Source organism: Triturus cristatus, chromosome 1_1, assembly GCF_964204655.1.
Source record: "Triturus cristatus chromosome 1_1, aTriCri1.1, whole genome shotgun sequence".
In the NCBI taxonomy this organism is placed as follows: Eukaryota; Metazoa; Chordata; class Amphibia; order Caudata; family Salamandridae; genus Triturus; species Triturus cristatus.
In genome coordinates, this window is record NC_140579.1 from 576,780,967 (window position 1) to 576,794,990 (window position 14,024).

Consider the following 14,024-nt stretch of genomic DNA (forward strand, 5'->3'; position numbering starts at 1 on the left):
GAACTGTTAACGTTACTTGTCCGCTTGCAAGAGAACAATTATGCACGAATCAGGTGGGGAACCCAGGGGGAGGTGACTGACCCATTTCCTGTCGAGCGTGGTGTTCGACAGGGGTGTGTCTTCGCACCTACGCTGTTCTCCCTGTATATCAATGGCATTGCTGACCATCTTAGATGCTCCCCCACGGATGCCCCTGTATTGGCAGGGTCACGCGTACCAGTCCTCATGTTCGCGGACGACACGCTGATAGTTTCACGGACACCAAGCGGGCTTCAGAAGGCGTTAAACATGTTCGGTGACTTTTGTCAAGAACGTGGACTCGAGATAAATACCTCCAAAACAAAGTTCATGTGTTTAAACCAGCGAAAAAACTTCAAAGGTGTTATTAATTTTAATGGCACCCCGCTGGAACAGGTTGAGGCATTCACCTACCTAGGAATATCCCTTCAGAGCAATATGAAATGGACAAACCACATTGACATGGCCGCTCTGACCAAGCCCATCACTCCTGCCTTGGAAATTTACAACATGAAAGCCATTAGTGCTTCTTTGTATGGTTCGGAACTGTGGGGCTTTGCTAATCTGAACCAACTAAGACTGGCAGAAAATAAGTTTCTACGCTGCCTAATTGGAGTTCCCCAAAGTACCCCTATGGTTCCGCTCACATATGACCTAGGCAGGAAAAAAGTTGAGGATTTGGCACGCTTACGCCCACTCCTTTATTGGCGACGGATTATGGTAACCCCTGAACTTGCCCATTATGCCATCGCCTTGAAGGACATTATTAGGGTTGACCGTTTCCAATCCATCTTATGGCTTAAAGAAATAAAAGATCTGCTAATAAAACTGGAATTAGGACACTTATGGAATGACTCTAATGGTTCAAGTTTCCCATGAAAGTCAACTCTTAAAAAGTTGTACTGGGATATGACCCTAACATCTGCTTTCAGTCGTGGTCAAAATGCCAACCTAACGGGTCGTTTTCTGGATATTAAATCAATACCATCTTGTGAGGCTTACTGGGATATTATAGAAAGGACAACTGATAGAAAACTGTACTTTCAGTTCAGAATCGGGTCCCTCCCAGTAAATGCATTTACTCATAGATGGTCATCCACCCAGAATAATAAGTGCCCACACTGTACAGATCTGATAGAGGACATAGGACATTTGTTGTTTGTATGCCCCTTGTATACTACTCCACGTCATAGATGGTTAAAACCAGTGTGCACACATTTGGGAACACGCAGGTATAAGGAGGCCCTAACAATACTTGTATCTGATTGCACTCCCTGCTTGGCCATTGCTGGTGCAAAATTTTTAGGGTGGGCCTGGACAATACGCTCCCGCACCTTAAGATCTTTAGAAGCTGGTCAGTGAATTCCTGACACGATATGATGTATGATTAATTTTAAAACACCAGGATTTTATTTCTTTTGATTGATCTTACTGTAACGATGATGTTTTTTAAAAATTATTCGCCAGCATCATGATTTAATGTGTTTTTTAAAAACATATATATTGTATTTTAACATAGTATTTATTGTATTGTTAGGATGCTTTTCTGCTTTTATGACATGCTGTCGAATAAAGCTTTGAAACTGTGAAACTGTGACTATTTAGTATACTACAGCCTGTCAATCTTTTTTCTTTTTGAATATAATTCATTCCAGCTCAGTATTTACTTGAATATACTGTGGAGTTAACAAAGTTTTCTAAGCCAGTCGCATTATAATCTGGGACACCATGGCTTTGCCATTCTCTAACACCAGCTTAAACCGGAGTACTCGCATGTCCAATCTGTTGTTTGCTGCAGACATCCTGTACGGTCCAGCCACTGACACCAGTTCCACTCTGTACTTGCTTCCTGGGCTCAAGCCATAGAAGGTATAGTTTCTGACATTATCTTCAATTGAAGCTTCTTCAGTGACGACATGCCCTCTTTCATCATACAGTGCCAATGTATATCGATCTGTCACACCTGTGGGCTCCTCCCAGATCATTCGCAGCATGCCGTGGCTGCCATCGTTCTCCATAAACACTTGGGGCGAAAATAAGGGATCTGGAAAAAGAGAGGAGAAAAGATCATGTGCAAACATAGAACATATTCCAAAAAAGACTGGTTTGATGTCATATTCCACAATTTCGGAGTATCCCTGGAATCTATTTGATATTGTTGCATATCCAGAGCTTGCCTAAAACGGTCACAGACTGAAAAAAGAGAAATATACAACTTCATCTTTTGGATTTAATGCATGTTCAGAGGCATTGTAGGAAGCCCTACTTTACTATAAATTCCTAATTTTGGCATTTTAGAACCCGTCAATTTCTGAAATGAGTTACAGCTTAGTGCACCCTATGCTGACTTCACCAACTCTGCACACAATTAAATATATATCAATGGCTGGAGCATATTCTCCTCGACATTATCCCACTTTTATTTATTTATAAAGTTTTATATAGCACAAACATGACCCTTGCGGGTATCAGAGCGCTTTACAATGATGCTCGACACTATTCATTATTTTTCCACCAAAAAGTTTGTTTTATCCAGACCACAGCTTAATGCATCCCATTACTAAGGTGATTTGCGTGCTCATGCTCAAATATCCAATGAAATCAATTAAAAGTAAGTGCAATGCATTTTGTCTTTACTCCTGCTAGCATTCTGAAAGTGTGCATATGACCATGTAGCAATTGAAACGCACTGAAGGAATTATTCTAGAAAACAACGGACATTCTGCCGCAGATTATAAACTAGTTAGAAGAAAGGATGCTTAAGAAGAGAACCAATAAGTAGCATAGTACCTTCTTCCTGTGCAGTTTGCTGCCATGTCCATAATTCTAAGCATGCAAATTAGTTATCTGACTCATTTAAAGATCACAACTCCACAATAATGACTTTTACATTGGTATCTGCCAAACAAACGACAAATGTGGGCTCTCCATTTTAAAGTTACTTTAACGCTGAAACATCGGCTCCACTTTGTTCCAAATTATCCCATCTGAAAACGGCTCCCAAGATCCCGAGAGGTTCCTAATTATCCCAGAAGATGCTTAGCCAGTGGTCCAGGTAGTGATTTTGTTCGAGTTAATGTTAGATAAATCAGCAGCATGAATAACAATTAATGAAGATGATGACGAGGAATATAAACCACAGGACTAACCCTTATGCCCAACAACCGGAGAAGGGATCAATGATAAGTACAATGCACAATGGCTCTGCAAGATTTCATTTCATGTGTATAATGTATATATCCAGCTAGGGGGAATAAATCATTCAATCTGAACACATACCTAAAATGCTCCCAAAAATATCTCTGTGTAAATAGGGATAAAATAATACAGAATCTTTTAATTTGGGGGACGTTTTGTATGTGTTCAAATTGGGGCTCATGATTTGTGAAGCACAAGCAAAGTATTCTTTTGAGATGGCTGTCACATTTGTATTTCTATTCCCGGTGTGTGGCACTCTGCTATGTGGAACTCCTAATGAGGGAATAGGATCCTGATGAGAATGCCACATAACCATCCTTGGCATGCACATGGAAACTTCCACCTGTCCCATCGTTCCCCATGGATTCCTGGGAATGTTGGTGAATCCCAGAAATGCATATTTACTTCTTTTTGTGAATTGGGCAGTAGAGGTGTAGGAGTAATTAGCCAAACAGATGCAAATAGAGAGAGCTGAGGTAGAAGAGGTAGAGTGAAGTAAGGCAAGGGAGCTAGAAAGCATTTGTCTTTATTGTATTGCCCTCATTGATAGGGTTGCCTACAGTCCTGTAGAAAAATACAGGACTTTTGCTCGTGTTTTACGATTCTGTAAGGGCAGAAATGTGATAGTTAAATAAAATAGGAATTTGTGTAAAATCACCTGTTTTTTTTCTAGGAAGGCTTTTCTGTTGCTTTTCACTTTAACCATCTATTAGAGATAACTTAGACTGCACTAAAGCACTTTTGAAAGCCGTTTCTACGTTCCGTTCCCCGATAATTGGAAAAAGTACCAACTTTAGGTCTATTTTCGCTTTTGTGCCAGTCTTAACAGTAAAATACTGGTCATGCTGATAAAAAATACAGCCAGGTCGCAACTCTAGCCAGCTACAGCCTGAGAACTCAGAGTTTCGCTTGGTTAGGCCGAGCATGTGTAGCTGCCAACTGGACATCATCATCACTTTAACGGGATCGTGAGGGGGGGGGGAGGCGGTGGGTGGAGGAAGAGCACTGTGGGGTCTTGGAAGGTGGAAGAATTGTGCAATTGCCCTCTTTGCCCAGTGTCTTAAAATAGGTTTATGTACAATACCTTGTTTCAGCAGGGGGACAAGGCAACGGCCTCACTTGTGCAGTAGTCAATAAAGTTGCCCATTATTTCCTCTCACATTTGTTTATTCGTTTTAAATCATGCTTCTGCTGCAAACTGTGGCATGATGCTTTACCTAGAACTCTACATTTTATATTGTAAAGTACAAAATGGAATATTCAAATTGGGGTCATAACATATGTAGGATATTGGAGTGTCTAGTAGGAGCAATGCAGCCCATAAAATATGTTCTTAAGCTAGCAGTCCCACCATGCTAAGATATAACCCACTGGAAGCCATCTTGAAACAGCAGCGAAAGGGAAAACAGGTAGAGCAGACCTCGCTGTGGAATTCGAACTCTGCGCCTTAGGTCTTACAGTACCCTTAAATCCGGAAATGCTCTTAATGTGGGGATATTGAATGTGTTTGGTGAGTTTGGCACTTGTTCCAAGAAGGTGTCCCCCTGGCACCATGCCCCTAAACAATGCTCCCCCCCATTGATGTGTTTTTTGGTTATTCCATTTAATACACTTGTGCAGTTCCTTAATCACATATGCGAATGATAAAGCGCTCAGGTGTAAATGCATTGGTGCCCAGTTTAATAGTAACATAAATAAGGAGTTTAGAGCAAATTACACTCTTACTGTGTTTACCCAGGCAGCCGTGACCAGGATTTATCTGGATTTAGCAAACCTGTGAAGTGAATTATAAAGCTCCGAACAGGTTAGCAGAGATGAAGGATGGACTATTGAGACTACCTCTACATGAGATTGATAAAGGGGCATGAAGTTGATAAGCATGAGTATCTCAAAGTTGTCAAACCAGTATTTAGACACCTACAAAAAGAAGCCTGTGGATGTCATTCATCTAGATAGCTGTGCCCTGGGCATGCATGGACCAGGGCGGCATGAGGCTGCTGCATCCTTCTACTGAGACCTGTGGCACACTGAACTAGGAGCTATTACGGTGTTGTGGCTGCCCTCAATACAAGGTCCTAGCTAGCTAACGTGTCAGAGAAAATTGCTGCTAGATCAGTCCCTATGTATATCCAGAGCCATAGGCAGACATGGGTCAGAGCTAGAGGAGCAAAGAGGTTATGTGCATAAGGGGGAATGTTTCTGGTCAAACTGCCTTCATATTGAGGATGAGAGCTACAAACAGTGATTTTAAATTTGTTAAAGGAGGTGTTACAATTATGCATTAGCTCATGGAGAAAATGTCAAAGAACGTTCTTGGGTTTTCGTTCAACGACTTTAGTTAAAGATCCAGCTCCGTACAGAAGAACAACTGCTGGGTATGGACTACATGGCTAGTTATGGTCTGACTTGACAGTGCAGCGGCCATTACATAAATATTAGAGCATAACTAGAGGGGGTCTTGGGCTCTGCCCACATATTGAGAGCAAGGAGTACATTTTTTGATTGGGCAGAAGTTGTGTAATTCCACAAAAGCAGTGCTTGCCCTCCACCCAGCAGGGATTCTTTTGTTTATCTATCCAGCTGCCTAAGCTTGAACTGTCAGGGGCACACCCATGACATTGGAATGCTATTAAACTGTCTTAGATAACTAGATAACTTTTGTTGTTTTTCTCCTGCAGCAGCATAGATGGCTGGAGAGCAGTCAGAAACCTACATGGAGTTTTATGTCTGGCTTGACAGTGCAACTGTCACCTCGCCTTTTAACCTACACCAACATTATTCTACAGCTCTTTGCTTCCACACAAATATATAACTATTCCTATTCTAATTACTTCACATTATCTTACAACATTCCTTCAAAGTCAGACCTGTCAGCATTGCCAATTCTTGTTTTGTCTGGAGAAGAGTTCTGGACTTCTGTGACCCACAATGTCAAAAGAGCATTCTCAAGATCAAAGGGCATCTTGAGGTCAAAAGAGTGTTTTGGCTGAGTGTTTTGGCTGAAAATAGAGCATTCTCAAAAATGATTTGAACTATAAGCCCTGATTACTGAGAGATTTCCCTTGACTTTGAGAGAACATCCTCAATGTTGAAAAGGTGGCCCAAATGTCTAGAAAGTGTTTTCAACTTGTTCTGGCTATTAAGACCCTTCAATTGTACCACATCATGTGGAGGAGCCAAATCAAGTACCCTGGTGTCCGTTTTTACGTGGCCCTCTCAAAACCCTTGCCGATGTCTTACCCTGAATGGTCTTTATTTGGCAGAGATGCACCAGAGTCAGTCAACTTTTCCACTCAGCAAAGCGCTCCAAAGAAAATAATCAAAGCTCCCAGCACCGATGATTTGAATTCAAACCACACAGAGGAAAATCATGGTCCATGCCAAAACTGTTACAAGGAAATGGCTTAATTCTACATTTAGGGTAAAGCCTAATTCTCAAGAGCCGTACAGAGCTTAGTGGATGTAACTGCCACACTTACGCGTCCATTCTGTGACGTTCCTAGAGAAGTTCCGGCAAGTGCCAGTGAAAGCAGCAATCTGGACCATGTATTCGCTCCCTGCAGTAAGGCCAGAAAAGGCATAACTTCTGGTGCTCCCATCGAGATATGCCATTTCAGCTATGGTGTTTAACTTCACATTGTACAGGATGGCCTCGTAGCCATCCCTCTCGCCTTCTGCAGCATCCCAGGAGGCATGGAGCCTGTTCGAGTGGCCTGAGTTTCTCAAATTCACACGCAGTGGGGCAAAAGGACCTGAAAGCAAGAGGAGAAAAGCTCTGAGACGAGTGATAACCCAATTACGGTTAACTAACTAACATATACTGTGTGTTTTAATATAGTGCCATTCATCCATCCTAGAGGTTCAACTCACTTACATTGTGTTAATTCAAACATCTCCAAGGGTAAATTGCATGCACAACTATAACCCAATGGGGCAAATACCACTCTACATGAAGGCGGATGAGATGTGAAAACATTCTACGAAATTATATCCTGCTCTTTTATTTTCTCCATGCAGTACACAGTAGCTGTCATAGCCTTCAGTAATATGACTTTTATTATTCTGCCTTGTAAAAGTCTATTTGGCTGAGCACTTGTGCCAAGATCTGATGTGTGCAACTTACTACTATGCTTTTAAGAGTCCACAAACATCAGGCCCAGAATGTTATGTTATATGTACTTATAAAGCGAGCGAATACCCGGAGGTGTATTGGCGCTATCACTGTTAGAGATCGAAAGAAGCCCTTACTGATACCAAATAGCCAGGTTTGTATCTCCTCACAAAATCAGCCTCTGCACAAAAAAGGAGGTAGTACACTGCGGAAGAATAAGAGCCCCATCTTGCAAAAGTGGAACAGAAGCACAGATTTCGTTAAGCACTTGTAAATAACAGTTTAAAAATAAACTCGGAACATGCTCAATTCCAGTGAGATGTTTTCTACTTGGATATCTAGGAGATGTTTTAGAATTAATTCACACATATTACAAACTTTAGGACCTGCGTTTAAAAATAAACACTTCAGCTCAGATACATTTAATACATTTATAAGTAAGCAAATCTAAATTAACGATAGGAATATGGAAACAGGAGGTGCAACGCTAACAGCAGCCACATTCACTAATCATTAATGGTTGTGCGATTGTCAAAGGCAGAAGCAAAAGAGTTAAATCACCAAGAAAGGAAGGGGCATAAAGATTAGGAGGAACAGGCTCAGATCAATGTAAACAACAGGCTGACTGACTACTGGGTGTAAGAAAATACCCACATAGCTTCTTCCCTCACTGAAATATTATTTTTGCTCAAACATGAAAGTGGTAGGGCAAGGAGGAGGGAAAAGTGGAGCAGAGGAGGTCTACTGTACAATGACTGCAAGGGGGACCAGACCTGAGTTGCAACTAGGGGTGTGAGAAATTTACTTTTACATAACTATGAGAAATGCTGGAAAAATTAAGTTAAAGTTGGCGTAATTACGTGAAAAGTAAAAATGGCATTTGGAGATATATTTTAGTGAGAAATGTATCCGCGCGTCCCTTTTGGATGAATGGATACATTTCAAGACACAAAAGAAATGCAAAAAACAGAAAGCACTGCAAACAGCAGCCGCTTGTGTCCTGGCCCTTCATGTTGTTCCCATGCGCTGAATTTTTCATGCAAATGGCATGTAATCATGTAACGTGGTGTAGTAGCGTAATCTCAGGAACTTCATCCAGCTAAAATGTATGAAATTATTTAAAAATACACCCACTTAATGAAAATTTCACCTGGGCCCAGGTGCAACTCATCACAGCCAGCCAACATTGTGCTTTAATGTGAGGACTCACAAGATACAGAATACATGAATCAGGTACATACATGTTGCATTGGTGACATTCCACGTGTTGGCTCTGTCTGGTCCAGCCAAGGCGCTCACTTCAGCAGAGTAATGGTTCCCTGGGCGGAGGTTCTTGAACGTGTACTCCTTAGTGGCCTTGACCACTGATGTGTTCCAAGCAACGCTCCCAGAAGAAGCATCGTACAAGGTAACCATGTACTTCTCTCTCCACCCCTTTGATTCTTCCCAAGATGCATGTAGGGACGAAGGACAGCCTAAGTGCATGAGGCTAAGGTTTGATGGTGCCACAGGATCTGTACAAGCAAAGTAAAGAATAAAAGATGTTTAGTGCACCCACTGGGTACATGCAGGATTTGTATGAAGAACGTTGCAGCCACATAAATGTTAAACTCTGGCACCATATGCTGTTCATAGGCAAAATCTGGCAGCCCCTTAGTGCCCTTTGATAAGTCTAGATTTCTCTTGTCCTAAAACAAGACTTTTTTTAAAAGCACTAATCTGGACGGGCTTGCCTCTGCTAGAGTGAAGTCCACATGTAAGAGGAATGAAGCATGGGTAAAATGCTATCCCTCTTCATGAAGGCCAGGTAAGAGTTTATGTTAATAATTTTATTTCACATTTTCCAAAAATAGTTGTCAGTGACCTGTACATTTGATCTACTACAGAGGCAGAAGTCTCAATCATGTAACTGCATTTTACATACCTTATAACAGTGTCCTAGAAGAGGTACAGAAGTCATGAGATGAGTAGAGGGTCACTGCAAGGCAAAAAGGGTTGCATCATGGGGAAGGGGCCAGAAGAATAGTTAAGTAGGAAGAAAAAAGAGATGGTTGGGGTAGAAGGTGTCGAAGAGTAATAATCTAAGAAAACACCCCTGAGAGTATAAGACATATTTAGACAGGAACTAGCGCGGAGACTTAAGAAAAGGAGAGGGGAGGTGTTGGACTTGCCCCTTTCTGCAGGGCCAGACCCGAACATTTTGCCTTCACCCTCCTGTTTTCAGAACCTGTCATTTTTTGGCTTTTATGACTCTGCACACTTTACCACTGCTAACCAGTGCTAAAGTACTTGTGCTCTCTTCTTTATATATGGTGAAATTAGCTTACACCAAATTGACACAATTAATGTCCCTAGTAAAGTGTCAATACACATACCCAGAGCCTGTGAATTAAATACTACTAGTGGGCCTGCAGCAGTGATTTTGTCACTGACCTAAGTAGCCTTTTTAAACATGTCCCATGCCTGCTATTGCAGCCTGTGTGTGCAGTTTGAATCTGCCATTTCGACCTCGCAAAATAAAACTTTTGCTAGGCCTTAGCCTTTCTTTAAAATCCATATAAGCAACCGCTAGGGGAGGCCCTGAAAGGGCAAGGTGCAGTATATTTGAAAGGTTTGACATGTCCTTTTAGCTTTTACATGTCTTGATAGTTAATTACTCTTAAATTCATATTTCACTTCTGCAAGGTCTACCTCTCTCATAGGATAATCTTGGGTTGCCTTATTGCATTTAATAAGTGCTAACTTTTGATTGGAAACAGGTGAATATTTCATGTTTAATGTCTAAGAAATTGTAATTAAAAATACTCTTTAAAGGCAAAGTCAGATTATAAATTGCAATTATTGAAAATGTCACTTTGAGAAAGTTGGCATTTTGCTGTCCTATTTGGTGCTTACAGTCTAATCCTGGGTCACACGGCGTTGTCCACACGATAGAGGGATTAGGTGTATCTGGATGGGCCATCAACTGGCAGGATGGGGGGGGCGAAGCTGAGCACAACCCCACTTACAAGTGAATAGGCTGTGCCCTGCCATCAGACAAAGGACTTGTAATGACTGCATTGTTCAATACTGCCAGCTTGGAGCCAGGGAAGGGGAGGCAGGAAACTTCAAAAACCTCAAAAGGAATTCTCTAAAACTTTTCCTACTTCAAAGAAGGTGGCAGATATAAACTTAGGAACTCAGACCCACTCTTCTCTGGACCTGTGGAAAAACTCAGAAGAACTGCTGTGCTGCTCTTCAAGAAGGACTGCTACTCTGTTGCCCTACTGCCCTAGTGAAAGGACTGGACCTGTAGCTTGATCCCAGAACCACCAGAGTGACTCCAAGGTAGGGTGACCAGATTCTCAAAACAAAAAACGGGGACAGGTCATAGACATAGAAGTGGGACTACGATTTGCAGTAACCACCGACATAAAAGTAGGACTATTTGACAGCTGTGATAAACATAGAAAAAGGACTACGACAGCTCCCTCCAAGACCGAGATGAAGCATTACAGATGACAAATCAGAGGTCTTTTATCGGCAGTAAGCATTAATTCCATTTAAACAGACTTTGCCTCAACATTTGCTTTAGTCCAAGTTTGTTTTCTTATTAGATAAGTATATATATTGGGATTGTTAACTGAACAATAAAGAAAATTGCACAATCGAAGAGGAGTTTGTGCTCTTGTTTTTGCCACGAGGAAGTGAACGAGTGCATCGCTAGCGAGTTTGATAGATATATATATACACACATATACACACACACACATTCTGTCATCGTCAAAATCAGATACTGCTGTTTGTAGAATACTCCTTCCCATAAAGCACTCCCCCTACGTTCAGCGCAGTTGACTGAAATATAAATAATGTTTGCTTTATTTACGTGGAAACATTTACGCACATTAGCATAGTAAATAGTTTAGAACATATAAGACAGGGCTGGCTTTAGTGCTGGTGGCGCCCTGTGCGACAATGTTTGTTGGCGCCCCCCCAATGACCACCTCCACCACGGATTCTCTCACTAGCACCCTTTAACAGTGACCAAGTCACCATAACCACACTCTATCAGATGCATTATATATAGCGCCACTCATACCAGTGTAGGGTGTCCAAGCACTTTGCATCACACACACATTACACAGAGACAATCAATCATACGTGTGTAAATCAGTGTATAGGAAATGTTACATAAGCCAAAGGACTGAAAGTGTAGGAGTCACATGTCATCCATACTGGTAGGCAGTATAGTTTAAGAGTGCTTGGTGTGGAGAAGCACAAACGCAGAGTCTAAAAAGAAACAGCATAGTTGGGAGTTTTCTTTAATATTAAGAATCGATTTCTAGCCAGATTAACCCTTTTTGAAACATTAATCAATGTTCTAATAATGTATACCTTGCAGTGTGTATGCAGTTCTAGGATGAAAGTTAATAGCTCACTATTCTATATTAGGACTTTAAGTTATAAATTGCAAGTAGCAAAAAAATGTCTCTTGTGAAAGCAGTAACCCTGCTGATCTGTTTACATCATACACACTCTGTAATCTACTTGGTACACGTTCTTTGCAGCAGGCATATTAACCCTCTGCACTAACTTCAGCCAAGTCAAAACCTCAACTATACAAAATGCTGATCTGTCTCCAGGAAGATAATTAATCACACTCTTGACATTTATGTGAGGCCTGGTAATTGCTGGGGGAAAGAAACGCTACACGGCGCCCCCAGGAAGCCAGCACTGGTGCGGATAAAACTCTCAGGGTTAAAATTACACGTTGCGGGCTTGCAGGCTGGGAGGGCAAGGATTCCTGGATGATGCAGCTCTGATGCAAGGCAGTGTCCCGGCGGTGCTGGTAGGGCTGGGGAGGCGTCACGAAGCTGCTGCTGGATTCTGCTGTAGTTTGAGACTGTCCGACCCTCGCTCGCTTTAAGGCAGAGCAGGGTCACGGTGGATTGCTGCAGGCTGTAAAATCAGGGTCATGCCGGTCACAGGTGGTTCTAACCAGCTGCATGATGACGTAGGTGGCGCTGTGTAGACAAAGAGAAGGGAAATCCCGAGAGAACATGTCTCTCTTCAAAGGATTTCCCTTCCTGCTACAGCGCTCACCTCAGTGACTTCACCAAGCTGTGAAAACAGAGCATGCGCGCAACCGGAACAGTGAAAAACCGGGACATTTCTTTGTTCAACCCGGACACTGTTCTAAAACGGGGACATTTGACTCCATTGGAGTACAGTGTCGGGACACGGGGACATTTCACAAAAAACGGGGACCGTCCGGGCAAAACCGGGACGTCTGGTCACCCTACTCCAAGGGCTAATTGGCTGGTCTCAGATGAGTCTCAGGGACAGGAAAGGTTCCAACCACCATGAACCTAGCACCTGGACTCTGTCTGCTGACAGTAGTTCACCCCACATCCCTAGTGGTGCCACCCCAGTTCTGGACCCTTGAAAGTTTTCCTGAGGTGCTCTGCCAGCAAAGCTGTGGTTCTGTGGGCAGAACCGACGCAGTGTGATGCAACTTCTTGCTTTGTAACTGCTGCAGTGTGAAGCATCCTTAATGCAGGTATTTACATTGCAAGTCCCTCATCAACACTTTTCCTGATAATGATGTAGGATTCTGCATTGCATCCCCGCAGCTTCTTTGGAACCGCTTTTGGAGGATGCATCTTCGATGCAGGAATTCACATCGTGAGCACCCCATCAACGACATCCTCGACGGCAACTCAGGACGTTGTATCGCAGCCTCGCAGCTCCTCAGAGCCGCTGCTGTGCAATGCGATCTCGCAACACTTCACAACTAGGATTTAAGGTACTTTGATCAGCGGACTTAACTTGGTCCCTGTATGGGTCCTTCGTGGTCGGCCTGAACTTGTGACTTTGTCCCAGTCTGGTGCGACAAGATAACCTCTGTTGCTGCTTTGTGCTTCTAGGCACTATTTCTACATAAAACTTTGAAATTGCCTATCTCTGGTTTTACTGATTGGATATTTGTCATTTTGGTGTCAAAAAATGTATACAATTTTACTCTCTGTTTCTAACTGGTGTGGAATTTTCTCGTGTTGTGTTTTCACTTTATTGCTATTTGAAGTGCTGCAGAAATACTTTACACATTGGCTCTAAGCTAAGAAAGGTCCACCTTTGTGTCAAGTTACCAGAAGTTAAGTACAGGTTAATTTGGGGTTTGCTTGTGTTTGACCCAGAGAGAGATTGTGATTGCTGCTTGAGTAGAGTTTCACCTACTGCGGATGAGGAAGGAGATTAAGATATGTGGAAAAGTATAACTGAGAAGGAGTAGAAATGAAGTTAAGAACACAATAAATCAATGAGATCTAGAAGCATGAGGGATCCAAACACTTTATTTATTTTATGTTTTCCTCTAGAACAGGTCTACCAAGATAGATGTTACAGTCCTAAGAGTTTTGTGCACACCTTCATTTGTCGATTGCAAAAATAAAAAAAGCACCTTACCCTGTAGCTACAACTCTGTGGTATTGGTATCTTTCATAAATTCACATGCTGGAACTGTTCCCCATTCTCAGACTAGGAATTCATGTCATTCAATGTTTAAACAGCAGTGTTCATATACACTTAATGAACAATTATTTAGCTTCATGCCGTCTTCAGTTTATCCACATCATTATGTGACCTAATCCAGCCAACAAGGTCGAGAGGCAGAGGTGAACTCTCCATCTGGAGGATCCTCTGAAGGATGAGGACACAA

At 42.2% G+C, this 14,024-nt stretch overlaps 1 protein-coding gene across 1 annotated transcript in view; it reads right to left on the reverse strand.

The window, feature by feature from the left end:
* The window catches only part of LOC146870662 (receptor-type tyrosine-protein phosphatase V-like), a 450,224-nt gene that overhangs the window by 295,621 nt on the left and 140,579 nt on the right, over nucleotides 1–14,024 (reverse strand). Inside the window, 4 exon segments of the mRNA XM_085643396.1 lie at nucleotides 1,792–1,805; nucleotides 1,807–2,062; nucleotides 6,696–6,968; nucleotides 8,569–8,841. Of these exon segments, the coding sequence (XP_085499522.1) occupies nucleotides 1,792–1,805; nucleotides 1,807–2,062; nucleotides 6,696–6,968; nucleotides 8,569–8,841 (816 nt within the window).